Source organism: Eumetopias jubatus, unplaced genomic scaffold (assembly GCF_037043125.1).
Source record: "Eumetopias jubatus isolate StellerSeaLion01/CBP00866 unplaced genomic scaffold, mEumJub1_p1.0 scaffold_17, whole genome shotgun sequence".
Lineage (NCBI taxonomy): Eukaryota > Metazoa > Chordata > Mammalia > Carnivora > Otariidae > Eumetopias > Eumetopias jubatus.
In genome coordinates this window covers 31,189,641-31,202,870 of record NW_028274823.1, presented here as the reverse complement: position 1 = coordinate 31,202,870, position 13,230 = coordinate 31,189,641, and the positions used below count along the sequence as shown (strand labels likewise).

Below are 13,230 nucleotides of genomic sequence, written 5' to 3'. Positions count from 1 at the left end.
TAGGAGAATAGATGAATGAGGGAACAAAATGCTAACAGGTTAACAACGTCCCCAGCGAATATACTCTATACAAATCAGAAAAGACCTGACAGCAGGGGAAAAGAAAGGGAAAGAAAGAGAAAAGAAAGATAAAAGAAAAAGAAAGAAAAAAAAGAAAAAGATAAAAACAAAAACAGAACAATACAAAAAAATAGATTATGATCAAATATGATCAGGCTAGTGCATAGATCAGTGCCGCACACTAGATTTTGGGCGCATTTTTGTCTGTTAGAAAAAAGTGCCTCCTAAAATTTTAAAGGAAGAGAGACTTATATATGTACCAAATAAGGCTTGATACAATGAAGGGATGGAAGATGAGTGTAAAGATGAAAATTATAAAAGATTTTATAAAAGGATTTGATAAGTTGTTTGAAAAAAGAAAGAAGATTAAAAAAAAAAGAATGTGATCACGCAGGAGACTAGAACAAAGCCATACACTAGTGATTTAGGGTATATTTTGATCTGTGAGAAGAAACTGTATCTCAAAATTTTAAAGAGAGAACAACATATATATATATATATATATATATATATATATATATGCCAAAAATAAGGGTAACTAGTATGAAGGGATAAAATATGACTCTAAAAATGAAGAATAAAAAATGTTTTTTTCAAAAAAGGGATTGATAAGATGTTGGTTGAAAAAGGGAAAAAGAAAAATTAAAAAAAAAACAGTTAAAAAAATTAACTTTGAAAAACTAATGAATCATGGTAAAAACCATGAATTCTATGTGCAGTATTCCCGTAGCGCTGGAGTTCTCCCGTTCTCCTTGATCGGTAAACTTGGTCTTGGCTTGCTGGCTGTTCGTGCTGATCTTCTGGGGGAGGGGCCTGTTGCCGTGGTTCCCAAATGTCTTTGCCGGAGCGGAATTGCTCTGCCCTTGTGGGTCCGGGCTAAGCAAGCTGTTCGGGTTTGCTCTCAGGAGCTTTTGTTCCCTGCAAGCTCTCAGTACAGCTTTGGAAGACCAGGGCGAAAATGGTGGCCTCCCAATCTCCACTTGGAGGAGCTGAGAACTCGGGGCCCCGCTCCTCAGTGCGCCCCCAGAGAAAAGCAGTCATTCCCGTCTCCCTGGTCTCCGGCCGCACTGTGTGCTCACCCGGCCTGTGACCGAGCATTTCTATCTCTGGCACTCGACCCCGTGTGGAGTCTCCAAACCGAGCAGATTCCTGGGGTGCGCTCCTGCGCCGCTCCTCCTGGGGGAGGGAGGGGAGTCTCCCCGGATCTGCCGCTTGTTGGGTCCCTGCTGGAGGAACAGTGGCCCGACTGGGCCGCGGATCACAGTTTATGGCAACCCCGAGCTGAGAGCCGGTGCCTGGGCTCCGTTTCCGTGGCCGGCTTCCCCGCTCCGATACCTGGGCGCTCTGCTGCACTCAGGCGCCCCCGGTCTTTCTGTGACCCTGAGGGTCCTGAGACCACACTGTCCCGCGAAGGTTCTACCCCCCGCTTAGCCACTGGAGCGACGTCCCTCAGCGGAGCCGGCTTCTAAAAGTTCCGATTTTGTGCTCCGAGGCTCTATCACATGCCAGAAGCGGCGGGCGGAGGCCCCCTCCCCCGCCATCTCTCCTGCCGAATATTGCCTCAGATTCACTACTCCGCACATCCTACCTTTCCAGTAAGTGGTCGCTTCTCTGTTCAGAGAGTTGTTGCTACTCTCTTCTTCGGTCTCCTGTTGAGTTCGTAGGTATTCAGAATGGTTTGATCCCTATTCAGCTGAATTCCTGAGACCAGACGAAATCTAGGTCTCCTACTCCTCCGCCATCTTGCTCCGCCTCCCACCCATTACTGTTATTTTTTAAACTAATCTGCTATGTGGGAATTCCTATAGGTCGCTGTCATGCTAGAGACCTTAAATATAATTACTTCTACCACTCATATTTGTCTTAACAAATTCCCTTGTAAGCTACATATAAGAAAAGGTAGACTAACAAAGTGTTTTCATTTTTAAAATTTGTTTTGTTTTTGTTTACTTCCAGAAAAGAAACTGAGATGAGCCTGATAATAAGCTCAAATAAAACAAATGTTATTAATTCATCTCTTCAGCTATTGAAATTCATTTTCCAAGATGTACCATTTGTATCTCACCACATTAATCATTCTGCATTTTCTCACACTCTGGTTGATAGATGCAAGTTAAGTTTCATGCATTGCCTCTCTTTGTTGCAATTTCAACACCTTTTTAAGTATTCCACATGTTAATATAAACTGGATGATAGACCTCTGGTCATTATTGTATTCTTGAACAGCATTAATACGGAGACAGTGCTAAAGGTTAAGGAATTGGAATATGGAGACAAGGCAGATTATTTACATATGGTAGGATATTTTATAATGCTCTGGCTTGATGTAACAGTTACTTATATGCTTCTTCTTCTCTAGTTATCAGGCAATATGAAGAATAGAGAAAGCATCCAGGAACCTAGATTTGATTATTACAACCATGAAGTTTCTGATATTGACCTCAGTGATTGTGAATTTCCACATGTCATTGAAATTTATGACTTCCCCCAAGAATTTCGTACTGAAGACCTCCTGCGCGTTTTTTGCAGTTATCAGTAAGTATTTGCAAATAGCTGGGCATGTTTGGTTAGGCGGGATGAAATTTTCTTAAAATGTCTTCTGAAAAATCATCTCTTGTTTGCATATTCCCTGTTGTTCACTTTATTTAGCATCAGTTTTGTTTATTGTCTTTTCCAAGTCCTTTAGAAATCTTCTGTATCAAGCCTGTCTTCTAAGTTCTTTAAAAATGCCAAATAGTCTTTCTAGACCCCACTTTGAGCATTTAAGAGTATTTTCAGTTATATCTTCTGGATGTCTTTGTGATGCATTTAGTCCATTTATAGTTATTATAATTATTGATATATTTGGATGTATGCCTGCCATCTTTTTTTGTGTTTACTTGTTTCATTTTTTTCTCTTCTTTCTTGCCTTCTTTTGGATTGATGAGGTATTTTTTTCTCATTCGATTTTGTTTGGAAATGATACTGTTTCTATTCTTTGGTGGTTACTTTAGAAATTACAAAATGCATGCTTAACTTACCAATGCCTAAAGTTAGTATTTTTACACTCTTTCCAAACAGTATAAGGGCTTTTTAACTCCATTTCCCAATTCCATTCCCTCCCTTTCCACCACCCCCAACTGATATGCTATTGAGACTGTTTTCTTTTTAACATTTTTTCTTTTTAAACTCCATTTGATGTTACTATTTTATAGAGTCAGCATTCAGATTGATCCACTTTCTGTGTTCTTCCTTTATATCTCTTGCATCTCATTTCTTCCATCTGAAATCATTTTCTTTTTGCATGGAACATACTCTTTTACCATTTAATTTAGTAACAATCTGCTGTTAACAAACTTGGTTGGGTTTTTTATTGTTTTTTTAATGGCATTATTTCAGTTATTTCATTTTTGAAAGACATGTTTGCTAGGTATAGAATTCTAGGTTGGCAGTCATTTTTCTCTCAGAAAAGTGCAGATTTATTCTACTGCCTCCTGGCTTTCTCTGTGGAGAATAAGAAGCCTGCTGAAAGTTCACAACCGTTGCTTCTGAATGTAATCTGTCTTTTCTCTTTGGATGCTCTTAGGGGTTTCTCTTTGTTTTGTATTGTGCATTTTAGTATGGTGTGGCTTTGTGTTTTTTAAATTTTATTCTTCTTGAGATTATTTGAGCTTCTTAAATCAGTAAGGATTTTTCATTGGTTTTGGAGAACACGTAGTTATCTCTTCAGGTAGTGCCTTTGTGCCAGTCTTTCTCTTTTCCCTTCTCTAAGATGCCAAGAAAATATATATTAGAACTTTTCACTTAATCTTCATGTTACCTCTCTTTTATATTTTCCGTGTTTGTCTCTGTTACATTCTGAATAGTTTCCTTGGCTCTTATTTCCAGTTCACTAATTTTTTCTTCAGCTGTGTTTAATTTGCTGTTAAGTCTGTCCATTGAATGTTTAAATTTCATTTATATTTTTCTTTTTTTCTAAGTTCTCTATTTCTCTTTCAAATCTGTACGGTCATTTTTTTAGTTTCTTGTTTTTTTCTAAAATATTTTCAAGATTTAAAAAATGTCTTAAATGTATTAAACATAGACCTTCTGTGGTTTGTGTCTGGTAATTCCTCTACCTGAAGTCTTTTTAGTTCTGTTTCTGCAAATTCTCACACATGGTGCCTTGCTTTTTTGGCGGTTTAGTTATTTTTTTTATTACTGTGAGCCAACTATTTTCCTTGGAATTTTATTTATGGGAATTGAAGTCTACAGTAGAAGAGGATTTCTCCTGAGAGGATACGTGTTTTCTTCTGCCAAGCACCAAGAGCCCAAAGAGTTCAGCAGCACTGTAAATTAAATTATTGATTTGAGGTTATTCTGACCACTAAGATAGAAATAGTCAAGTGGAGAACAATAAAAAAATGATTGTTATGTGTCAACTAGTTTATTTTAACAACACATATAAATGTCTAGTCACTTGCCAGTCTTTGATGTGGTGCTAAGGCCTTTTTTATTTCTTTTAAGTTACTGGTCTATTGATAGAAGAGTTCTTGTATGTTATCCTCATAATATATCAACTAAAGTGGAGTGAGAACTTTAATGTACCTTTAGAGGCATCTGAGTGCTTACTCCTTATAGGTTAAAATGTTTTCTCTGTCTTTTTATAGCTGTCTTGCCCAAACATAATTGATAGTCATTTTTGGATTTTTTAGTGACTTCACCATTCTCTACTCTTCCAAAGCATTCAGTTAAGTTTTTATGGATACAACATCTTTTCTTTTTCACACTCATATTTCATTGTTTTAATTTTATTAAATTAGTGAAAATATAAATTAAAACTTATGTGAGTTTGAAAACAATTGCATTAACTCTTCATACATAGTTCATACATATATAGGACAAGGTAAAACAATCAGAAGTATACCTCTGTATCTTTAGTTTATAAGAAGAAAATAAGCTTCAGGAATAAAGAAACAATAAAAAATAAGCTTCAGAAAGAAAGTTATTAGGGAAAAGATCTTAAGGATCTGGGAGAAGTCAATACCAAGAAGGATTATACTTTAACATTCTAATCCTGATACGAAAAATGAACTAGGTTTTTTGTCTGATACTACACATTTAAATTTAAAATTCCATGCATGTAGATCTTGAATTTGTAAGATTCTGTGTCAGTTAGGGTTTAACCCCCCACGTCTTACAGAGCCAGATAGGAAATATTTTAGGCCGCTCTGCCATCGTTGCACAAAAGCAGCCACAGACAGTATGTGAACACATGACCATGGCTGTATTCAGTGAAATTTGATGTACAAAAACAAGGGGCGCCGAACCATTAGAGATGATGGACTCTGAAAAACAAACTGAGGGTTCTAGAGGGGAGGGGCATGGGGGGATGGGTTAGCCTGGTGATGGGTATTAAAGAGGGCACATTTTGCGTGGAGCACTGGGTGTTATGCAGAAACAATGAATCATGGAACACTACATCAAAAACTAATGATGTAATGTATGGTGATTAACATAACAATAAAAATCATTAAAAAAAAACAAGGGGCGCCTGGGCGGCTCAGCTGGTTAAGCATCTACCTTTGGCTCAGGTCATGATCTCGGAGTCCTGGGATCGAGCCCTGCATTGGGCTTCCTGCTCAGCGGGGAGCCTGCTTTTCCCTCTCCTTCTGCCCCCCCCCCCCCACTGCTCATTCTCTCTCTCTCTCTCTCTCTCTCAAATAAATAAATTCTTAAAAAAAAAAGAGCACCCTGTTTTTCTATAAAGTTCTAGAACAGGCAAAATTAGTTAGCAGCCATGTACCTCACTTAAATTTGGATGGAGGGGAGGGTATCAGTTCTATAGCTAAAAGAAAAAAGGGGGTGACTGGATCCTGGAGGACAGTTAATCTTTCCAAAGACCTTCCGCTAAATGTACTGGGTCAGTCAGTCAGTCTGATATCAGGGCCTGTTCCATATAGAGTGCCTAATAGATTTTAAAAAGCAGTCAATGAGCTTAAATCTCAAATTAGTACTACCTTAGATTGTTATTAGTAATGATTTTTAAAACCAAGGTTAGTTTTGTTGATGTCTAGAATTTCCTAAAGGCTAGTTAATTCTTACGAATTATTAATTTCCCTTTGCTTTGTTTCTTCCTAATCTTACCTGCAAGACCATTTTTCTGTCAAACCCAAAAACATTCCCAAAAGAGGAGAAGCATTTTAAAGGATTATGACATTCCAAAGTCTAAAAGGCTCTCCAGATCCCATCTAAGGTCTTTTTCTAAGCTTTTTGTAAACTCTTATTATACAGGCTCTTCTGCTATTGAACTTTTTCAGTCTCCAACCCCTGTGGTCATTTTATGCCATGGTCAAACTTACCCTTACATTCAGGAAATTCTCTAACCTTCAAAGCCTCCTTCATTCCTTTTTTCCTCAAAGCAATTTTTTTTCTTGACTGAAGGAAGATATTTTAGCTGTTGTCTCTTTTTCTTTCTTTATTAGTGCTTTATAAAAATAAAATCAAGGTCACGGTGCAAAAGCCTATAATAATGTCTGAGAGTCAGGTACCCGAGTCAACTTTATATTTTAGTCACCATGTTTATCAGTATTAATAATCTTTCTGATGAATATTGCTCTTAGTCATAAAAAATGAGCACCATTTATTTATTAAATGCCTGTAAGTGCTCAACACTGTGCTCTTTGCCTTGTCACAGATGATCTCATTTCCATTTTCACAATAACTCTGTTTGGAAGGTGCTATGCCCATTTCTACAGATGAGCAGACCTAGCTTCAAGAGAAGTTAAATCTGCCCAAGATCTCAAGGTGGCAGAACCCCGAGTCCTTTTGTATCTGACCCTCAGCCCCATGCCCTTTCTACAGAACTATGTTGAATCTGTGAGCAGTTTTTAAGTTCCTCGCTGAAAAAATGTCATCATTTTGAATAGTTATTGTGCTCATTCTCTCTCTCAAATAAATAAATTCTTAAAAAAAAATATAATAGCTCTGCTCCAGAATAAAGGTGTTTTTAATAGTCATTCTTTTGATTCTCTCTAATCCTGTCTGATGTTTCTCTGATCCTGTACCTTTTATCCTGAATTTTTCTGACTTTGCCACAATTCTTTCCTGTTTTCCCTTTCTTACTTCCTTTCTACAGCTAGAAATAATAGGTCAGCCTCTCTGATTATAGTTGTCTTTTTTCTCAATTACTTGGTTTTTTTTTTTTGTTTTTTGGGGGGTTTCTTTTTTGTTTGTTTCTTGCTTTAAATGACCTGTCTCCCTCTCTTTCTGTCTCTCCGTGTGCCTACATTTGCATGAAATCCAGGTGACCTTCTCTGCCTACCTCCTCTTCCAATATTCTTCTGCTCCTCCTCTGCTTCCTCCTTTCATTTCTTCTTCTTCTGTGCCCGTAAGAGCATCTCTTGTAAATAGTGCGATAAATACTTCACCTCCCCAAGGGACATGTGAGGATTAATTAGTTGATGTCTATAAAATGGCTGGGAACGTAAAATACTCCCAGGTATTTCTTTATGACGGTATTATTGCTTTTAGAATTCAGTGGCTTCTTCTGTCCTCCAAGCTGTTTTTTGTGTCATTATCCCCATTCCACCTGTGTGCTCGTTGAGTGTTTATCTCATCATGAAATGCTTTATGAGACTCTATTTGAAAGATGTTTCATAAAAGTAAATTTTATTTTAAGAAATAAAATTGTATTGTTTTGTTGCAGAAAGAAAGGATTTGATATTAAATGGGTGGATGACACACACGCCCTAGGAGTATTCTCCAGTCCAATTACAGGTATTCACCCAGTGGATTGCTGTGGTCTTTCCTTATTGTCTATTTTCTCTTGCTACTTGTTCTTATTTCCCTTGTATTCTAGCCAACTGGCATTTTATTCAGCCAGTGTAGGTAAATGGCAGATACAGATTTTTGAGGCATAGTACTTTGTACCCATGTGCTCTCCCTCTCCCTTTCCACCTTAATCCAGTCGTAATTTGGAGAGAGAGCCAACTTCCAAGGTTATGTGCTATATAACTGTCAGTTATGATCATACATAAACAGATTATAGGTAGAAATTTAAGAAGCATTTTGTGATTTTTTTTTTTTCCCACCCAGACAAATGAATTTGAAGTAGCTCTTAAATCTTTCCAGTGCGAAATTATAATACCTACTTTCTGAATATATGATTGGGCCTTTTCACTTATATCATTAGCCTCATGATAGATGTGATACAGAGGCATTCAAAGAAATTAGAGATGTTGGTTCCTCTCTGAACCATGTAGAATAGGGGTCTGCAAACTGTAAAGGGCCAGGTAGTAAATATTTTGGGGTGTAAGGTGTCTGTCACTACTTAATTCTGCTGTTGTAACAAGGAAGTATCCCTAAACCAGTATTCAAACGAATAGAAATGGCTCTGTTTCAGTAAAATGTTAACAAGAACAGGTGGATGGCTGGATTTGGTCACAAAACTATAGTTTGCTGATCCCTGATATAAAATAATCACTTGCCAAGCTGTTCATGGATTTTCTAGAGCTGACCATCTCTTTTGTTTGCCATGAAAAAAAAAAGGTGTAACATCTAGACATCTAGGAAATACTGAGAGCTAGCCTTAAATTTTCCTTTGTATCACTCTTCTTCATATCTTCTGCTTTCTTATATTTATTCCTCTTCACAGCTCGTGATGCTCTGGGTAGTAAACAGACTGTGGTGAAAACCCGGCCCTTGTCACAGGCCACAAGAGCGGCCAAGGCCAAAGCCAGAGCGTATGCCGGTGAGCCAGTCATCTCAGGGGCTTTTTCTTGTTGGTAGCTGTGTTACTGTTTTTTCTAGCACTTGTACCTCATCTAGAGTTCTAAAGGCGTATCACTTTTTTATTTTTAATGTTAAAGGAAGTACGTTTTTTTAAAATAATTTTTAGTGTTATGTTAATCACCATACATTACATCATTAGTTTTTGATGTGTTCCATTATTCATTGTTTGTGCATAACACCCAGTGCTCCACGCAGAATGTGCCCTCTTCAATACCCATCACCAGGCTAACCCATCCCCCCACCCCTCTCCCCTCTAGAACCCTCAGTTTGTTTTTCAGAGTCCATCGTCTCTCATGGTTCGTCTCCCCCTCTGACTTACTCCCCTTCATTCTCCCCCTCCTGCTATCTTCTTCTTCTTTTTTTTTTCTTAACATATACTGCATTATTTGTTTCAGAAGTACAGATCCGTGATTCATCAGTCTTGTACAATTCACAGTGCTCACCGTAGCACATACCCTCCCCAATGTCTGTCACCCAGCCACCCAATCCCTCCCACCCCCCACCACTCCGGCAACCCTCAGTTTGTTTCCTGAGATTAAGAATTCCTCATATCAGTGAGGTCATATGATACACGTCTTTCTCTGACTGACCCATTTCACTCAGCATAACACCCTCCAGTTCCATCCACGTCGTTGCAAATGGCAAGATCTCATTAAAGGAAGTATGTTTTTAAGGAAAAGACAAAAGGCTATTTTGGAAATACGGCATCTGAGCAGCCACTTGGAGAGAGGAGAGAGTGGGAGATACAGCCAAGCAATGCAGCAACCATTTTCTGATGACATCCTTCTCTGGTTTACCTCAATGTTGAACTGTTTGCAAGGGTCACCGTAGAAATTGTGTTAATACAGATAATGAAGCCAGGGTTGTTTGTATATTGCCATGTTAGTTTCCTCTGATCATCATCTATTGGCCTGTGTTAATTACTGCTGAGGCAGCCCTTGTTAGTCTATTTTATATGTTAATTACAGAGTTAAATCATTTGGTGCTAGATTTCTCTTCCTTACTTGCTTCTGCTCCCCCCCCTCCGCTTTTTTCCCTTTTAGAGTTCCTGCAGCCAGCCAAGGAGCGTCCTGAGACTTCGGCAGCCCTAGCCAGAAGGTTAGTCATCAGTGCCCTTGGGGTTCGAAGTAAACAGAGCAAAACTGAAAGGGAAGCAGAGCTCAAGAAACTGCAGGAAGCTCGAGGTGAGTTGAAGTGATGGTGTTCCTCTCTAGTTCTCTAGACTCACTGTAAGGCATGTGTTTAAAAAAAAAAAATGAATGAAGCCCACTCCATTTCCTAGAAGCCTCTCAAGTTTATTAAAATTGTTTTCATGCCTTATGTTTAGAGGGAAGACATTTCAGGATTTGTTCTCCTGTTCCACACACCAAGCCATCCTAATCCATGCTCTTTAATTGTTTTCCAAGAGATAGGTTTGGGCTTTTCAGCTCATCATCCATGGCTTTTTTCTATAGTTCTTGCTCTAAAGTCTGAGCAAAATTTTCCTGTGAAGACATAGGAGTCTCCCAGGCAGAAAACATTTGCTGTGGTTTTACGGGGCCATGATTGCCATGATATTATCTAATGGTTTAGGTTGCAAGTAGAAGACAGATTAAGGAAAATCAGCAACTGACATGGATGATAGTAACTGTAGGAGGTATTTTTTTCTCCAAAGACAGTCTTGGGTGGCTCCATTAGAGTACATCTAGATTAACCTATCTTCTGATTATTTCGCAGTACCTGCAAGTTCTTAGAAAATATTTCCACTGATCCACAGCAGGGTTTTTTTTTCCCTGTAGTTTGGAATTTAGGTTAAAATCTCTCTCTTTCCCTCTTTTTAGGCTGTTGACTTATATGTAAAGGTCAGGGACTCTGGCTTTACACTTAAGGACTTTTTATCAACCTTCCAGGCTTTAGTCTCATTGCCTGAGCCCACGAACTCTGGAATCTGCAAAGGCAATTTATTCTGAAAATTCCACTTACCAAAAAGTAACTTCATTTTTCCATTAAACGAATTGAAGTTTCAAACTCCTTGTTTATTGCCGGTCTAACAAGGCCATTAATACTTCCTGTCCACTCTGTTGTGGTGATAGCAGGCAGCTTGCGGACTCTAAGCTGCACTGGCCAGATAACCAGTGACAGAGTGTGTCATGGCAGGTGCTGGAGTTTCAGCGTGGAACCCAACTAATTTTTGAAACCTTAATGATTATAATGAGGCAGTTTTGATTTTTCCAATGCATGTTCACTCAAAGGCCCTTTACAGACTATATAGAAACTGTTTTTTTATAGATGGCAATAATAGAACTAGAGTAAAGGTGAATGTGTAATATCCTTAACCCTTTAGTAGTTGGTTATCTCTGAAGAAAGTGCTTTCTCTCTGATAACCACAATTATCTCAGAAGATCAGAAGAGGGAGAAGATCCGACTCTTTGTGCAGTGTCTCATGCCTCCCTACCCTGTGCATGTCACATTAACTGGAATGCTCTGTGTACTGTGGCAGGCATTTTGCACAGGTACGTTTTGAGTATTGCCCTCCGTTTTTCTGTAAGTGCATTAGCATACAGCTTCATTTGAAGTATTTGATTTAAATGCCCACTTACTCAGCGGACATTTCAGTGATGTAATTAAAAATGGCTCAGTGAGTACTCTCTTACTTACTTTTTAAAAGAAAGCCTTTAGGGGCGCCTGGGTGCCTCAGATGGTTGGGCGTCTGCCTTCGGCTCAGGTCCTGATCCCGGGGTCCTGGGATCGAGCCCCACATCGGGCTCCTGGCTCGGTGGGAAGCCTGCTTCTCCCTCTCCCTCTGCCTCTCCCCCGGCTCATGCTCTCTCTCTCTCTCTCTATCTCAAATGAATAAAATCTTTAAAAAAAATAAATAAAAGAAAGCCTTTAGTTGTGAATGAAGACTCACTTTGGTGCTGAGGCTGTACAGATTATAGAAGATTCTTCCTTTATTATGCTTCATAGCTCTCCCATTCTTCATATCTGAGAAAACGCATATGGAAGATTCCTGATATATTTCCTTCTGACTTCTTTATGCTTTAGGCAGATATTCTTATACCTGCCTGCAAAAGAGTTTTTTCATTAAAAAAAAAAAATTTTTTTTTTCCTGTGGAAATTAAAAGTACTATTTAGTTATTAAACAGAGCAGATATTTTTGTTCCACATCTTCTTCCACTGCGGGGGGAGGGATCAGTACAGCGTAGTGGATAACATTAGGTTGTGGCATCATACTGCCTAGGTCTCTCTACAAGCTCTACCATTTACTGTCTTGGTGGCCTTGGGCAGATTACTTATTCTCTGGAGGCCTCTGTTTCCTCATCCATAAAAATGGAAATGAAGTGAGATAATCCACAAAAGATGCTTAGTCATCTTCGAGACCCATCGGAATGCGTGCTCTCCTGTTTCTATACACCTGTAATAAGTAAATGATGAATGTTAGCTGCTGCTGTTTTTAGTAATAGTGGAAATATTGTATGGTGAGTCTAACACAGATTCCAGTGCATGTTTTTTTTCAGTACTTTTTTATTTTAAATTTCCTGTGATACTCTATCAACAACATTTGGCATTTCACTAGGTACTTGTCCTTTAGCATTGTGCTCTTATTTGGGAGAATTAGATGGAAAAATTTTGTTCCTTTACTTAAGACTTACAATCAGCTGAGGATATCTGCCTTCAGTAAGGAAGAAAATATGATTTTAAGCAGTTGTCTCTTCTCACTTCAGTTCTGAAGAATTTTTAAATTTCAGTAGCGTTAACATACAATGTTAAGTTAGTTTCAGGTGTATGATACAGTGATTCAGCAATTCTGTACATTACTCAGGCCTCATCAAGATGAGTGTACTCTTAAATCCCCATCACCTATTTCACCCATCCCCCCACCCACCACCGCTCTAGTAACCATCAGTTTGTTCTCTATAGTTAACAGTCTGTTTTTTTTTGGTTTGTCTCCTTTTTTTCCTTTGTTCCTTTGTTTTTTAAATTCCATGTATGAATGAAAAATCATACGGTATTCTTTTGCTTAGCATTACACTCTCTAGCTCCATCCATGTTGTTGTAAATGGCAAGATTTCATTCTTTTTTATGGCTCGATAATACTCCATTGTATATATATACACCACCTCTTCTTTATCCATTCATCTATTGATGGATGCTTGGGCTGCTTCCATAATTTGGCTTTTGTAAATAGTGCTGCAGTAAACATAGGGGTGCATGTATCCTTTCAAATTAGTTTTTTTTTTTTTTAAGATTTTATTTATTTATTTGACAGAGAGACACACGAGAGAGAGAACACAAGCAGAGGGAGTGGGAGAGGGAGAAGCAGGCTTCCCGCGGAGCAGGGAGCCAGATGCAGGGCTTGATCCCAGGACCCTGGGATCATGATCCGAGCCGAAGGCAGATGCTTAACCGACTGAGCCACTCAGGCGCCCCTCAAATTAG

At 38.7% G+C, this 13,230-nt stretch overlaps 1 protein-coding gene across 9 annotated transcripts in view; it reads left to right on the top strand.

Moving 5' to 3' along the window:
• Positions 1-13,230, top strand: part of R3HCC1L (R3H domain and coiled-coil containing 1 like) — a 96,298-nt gene that overhangs the window by 76,343 nt on the left and 6,725 nt on the right. For 8 of the 9 annotated variants that reach the window (XM_028098528.2, XM_028098531.2, XM_028098534.2 and 5 more), the window contains 4 exons: positions 2,420-2,595; positions 7,727-7,797; positions 8,675-8,770; positions 9,855-9,995. In XM_028098528.2, coding sequence (XP_027954329.2) covers positions 2,420-2,595; positions 7,727-7,797; positions 8,675-8,770; positions 9,855-9,995 — 484 coding nt within the window. Of the gene's footprint in view, positions 1-2,419; positions 2,596-7,726; positions 7,798-8,674; positions 8,771-9,854; positions 9,996-13,230 lie in introns of those variants that run through there. The other variant, XM_028098533.2, reaches the window with a different exon arrangement.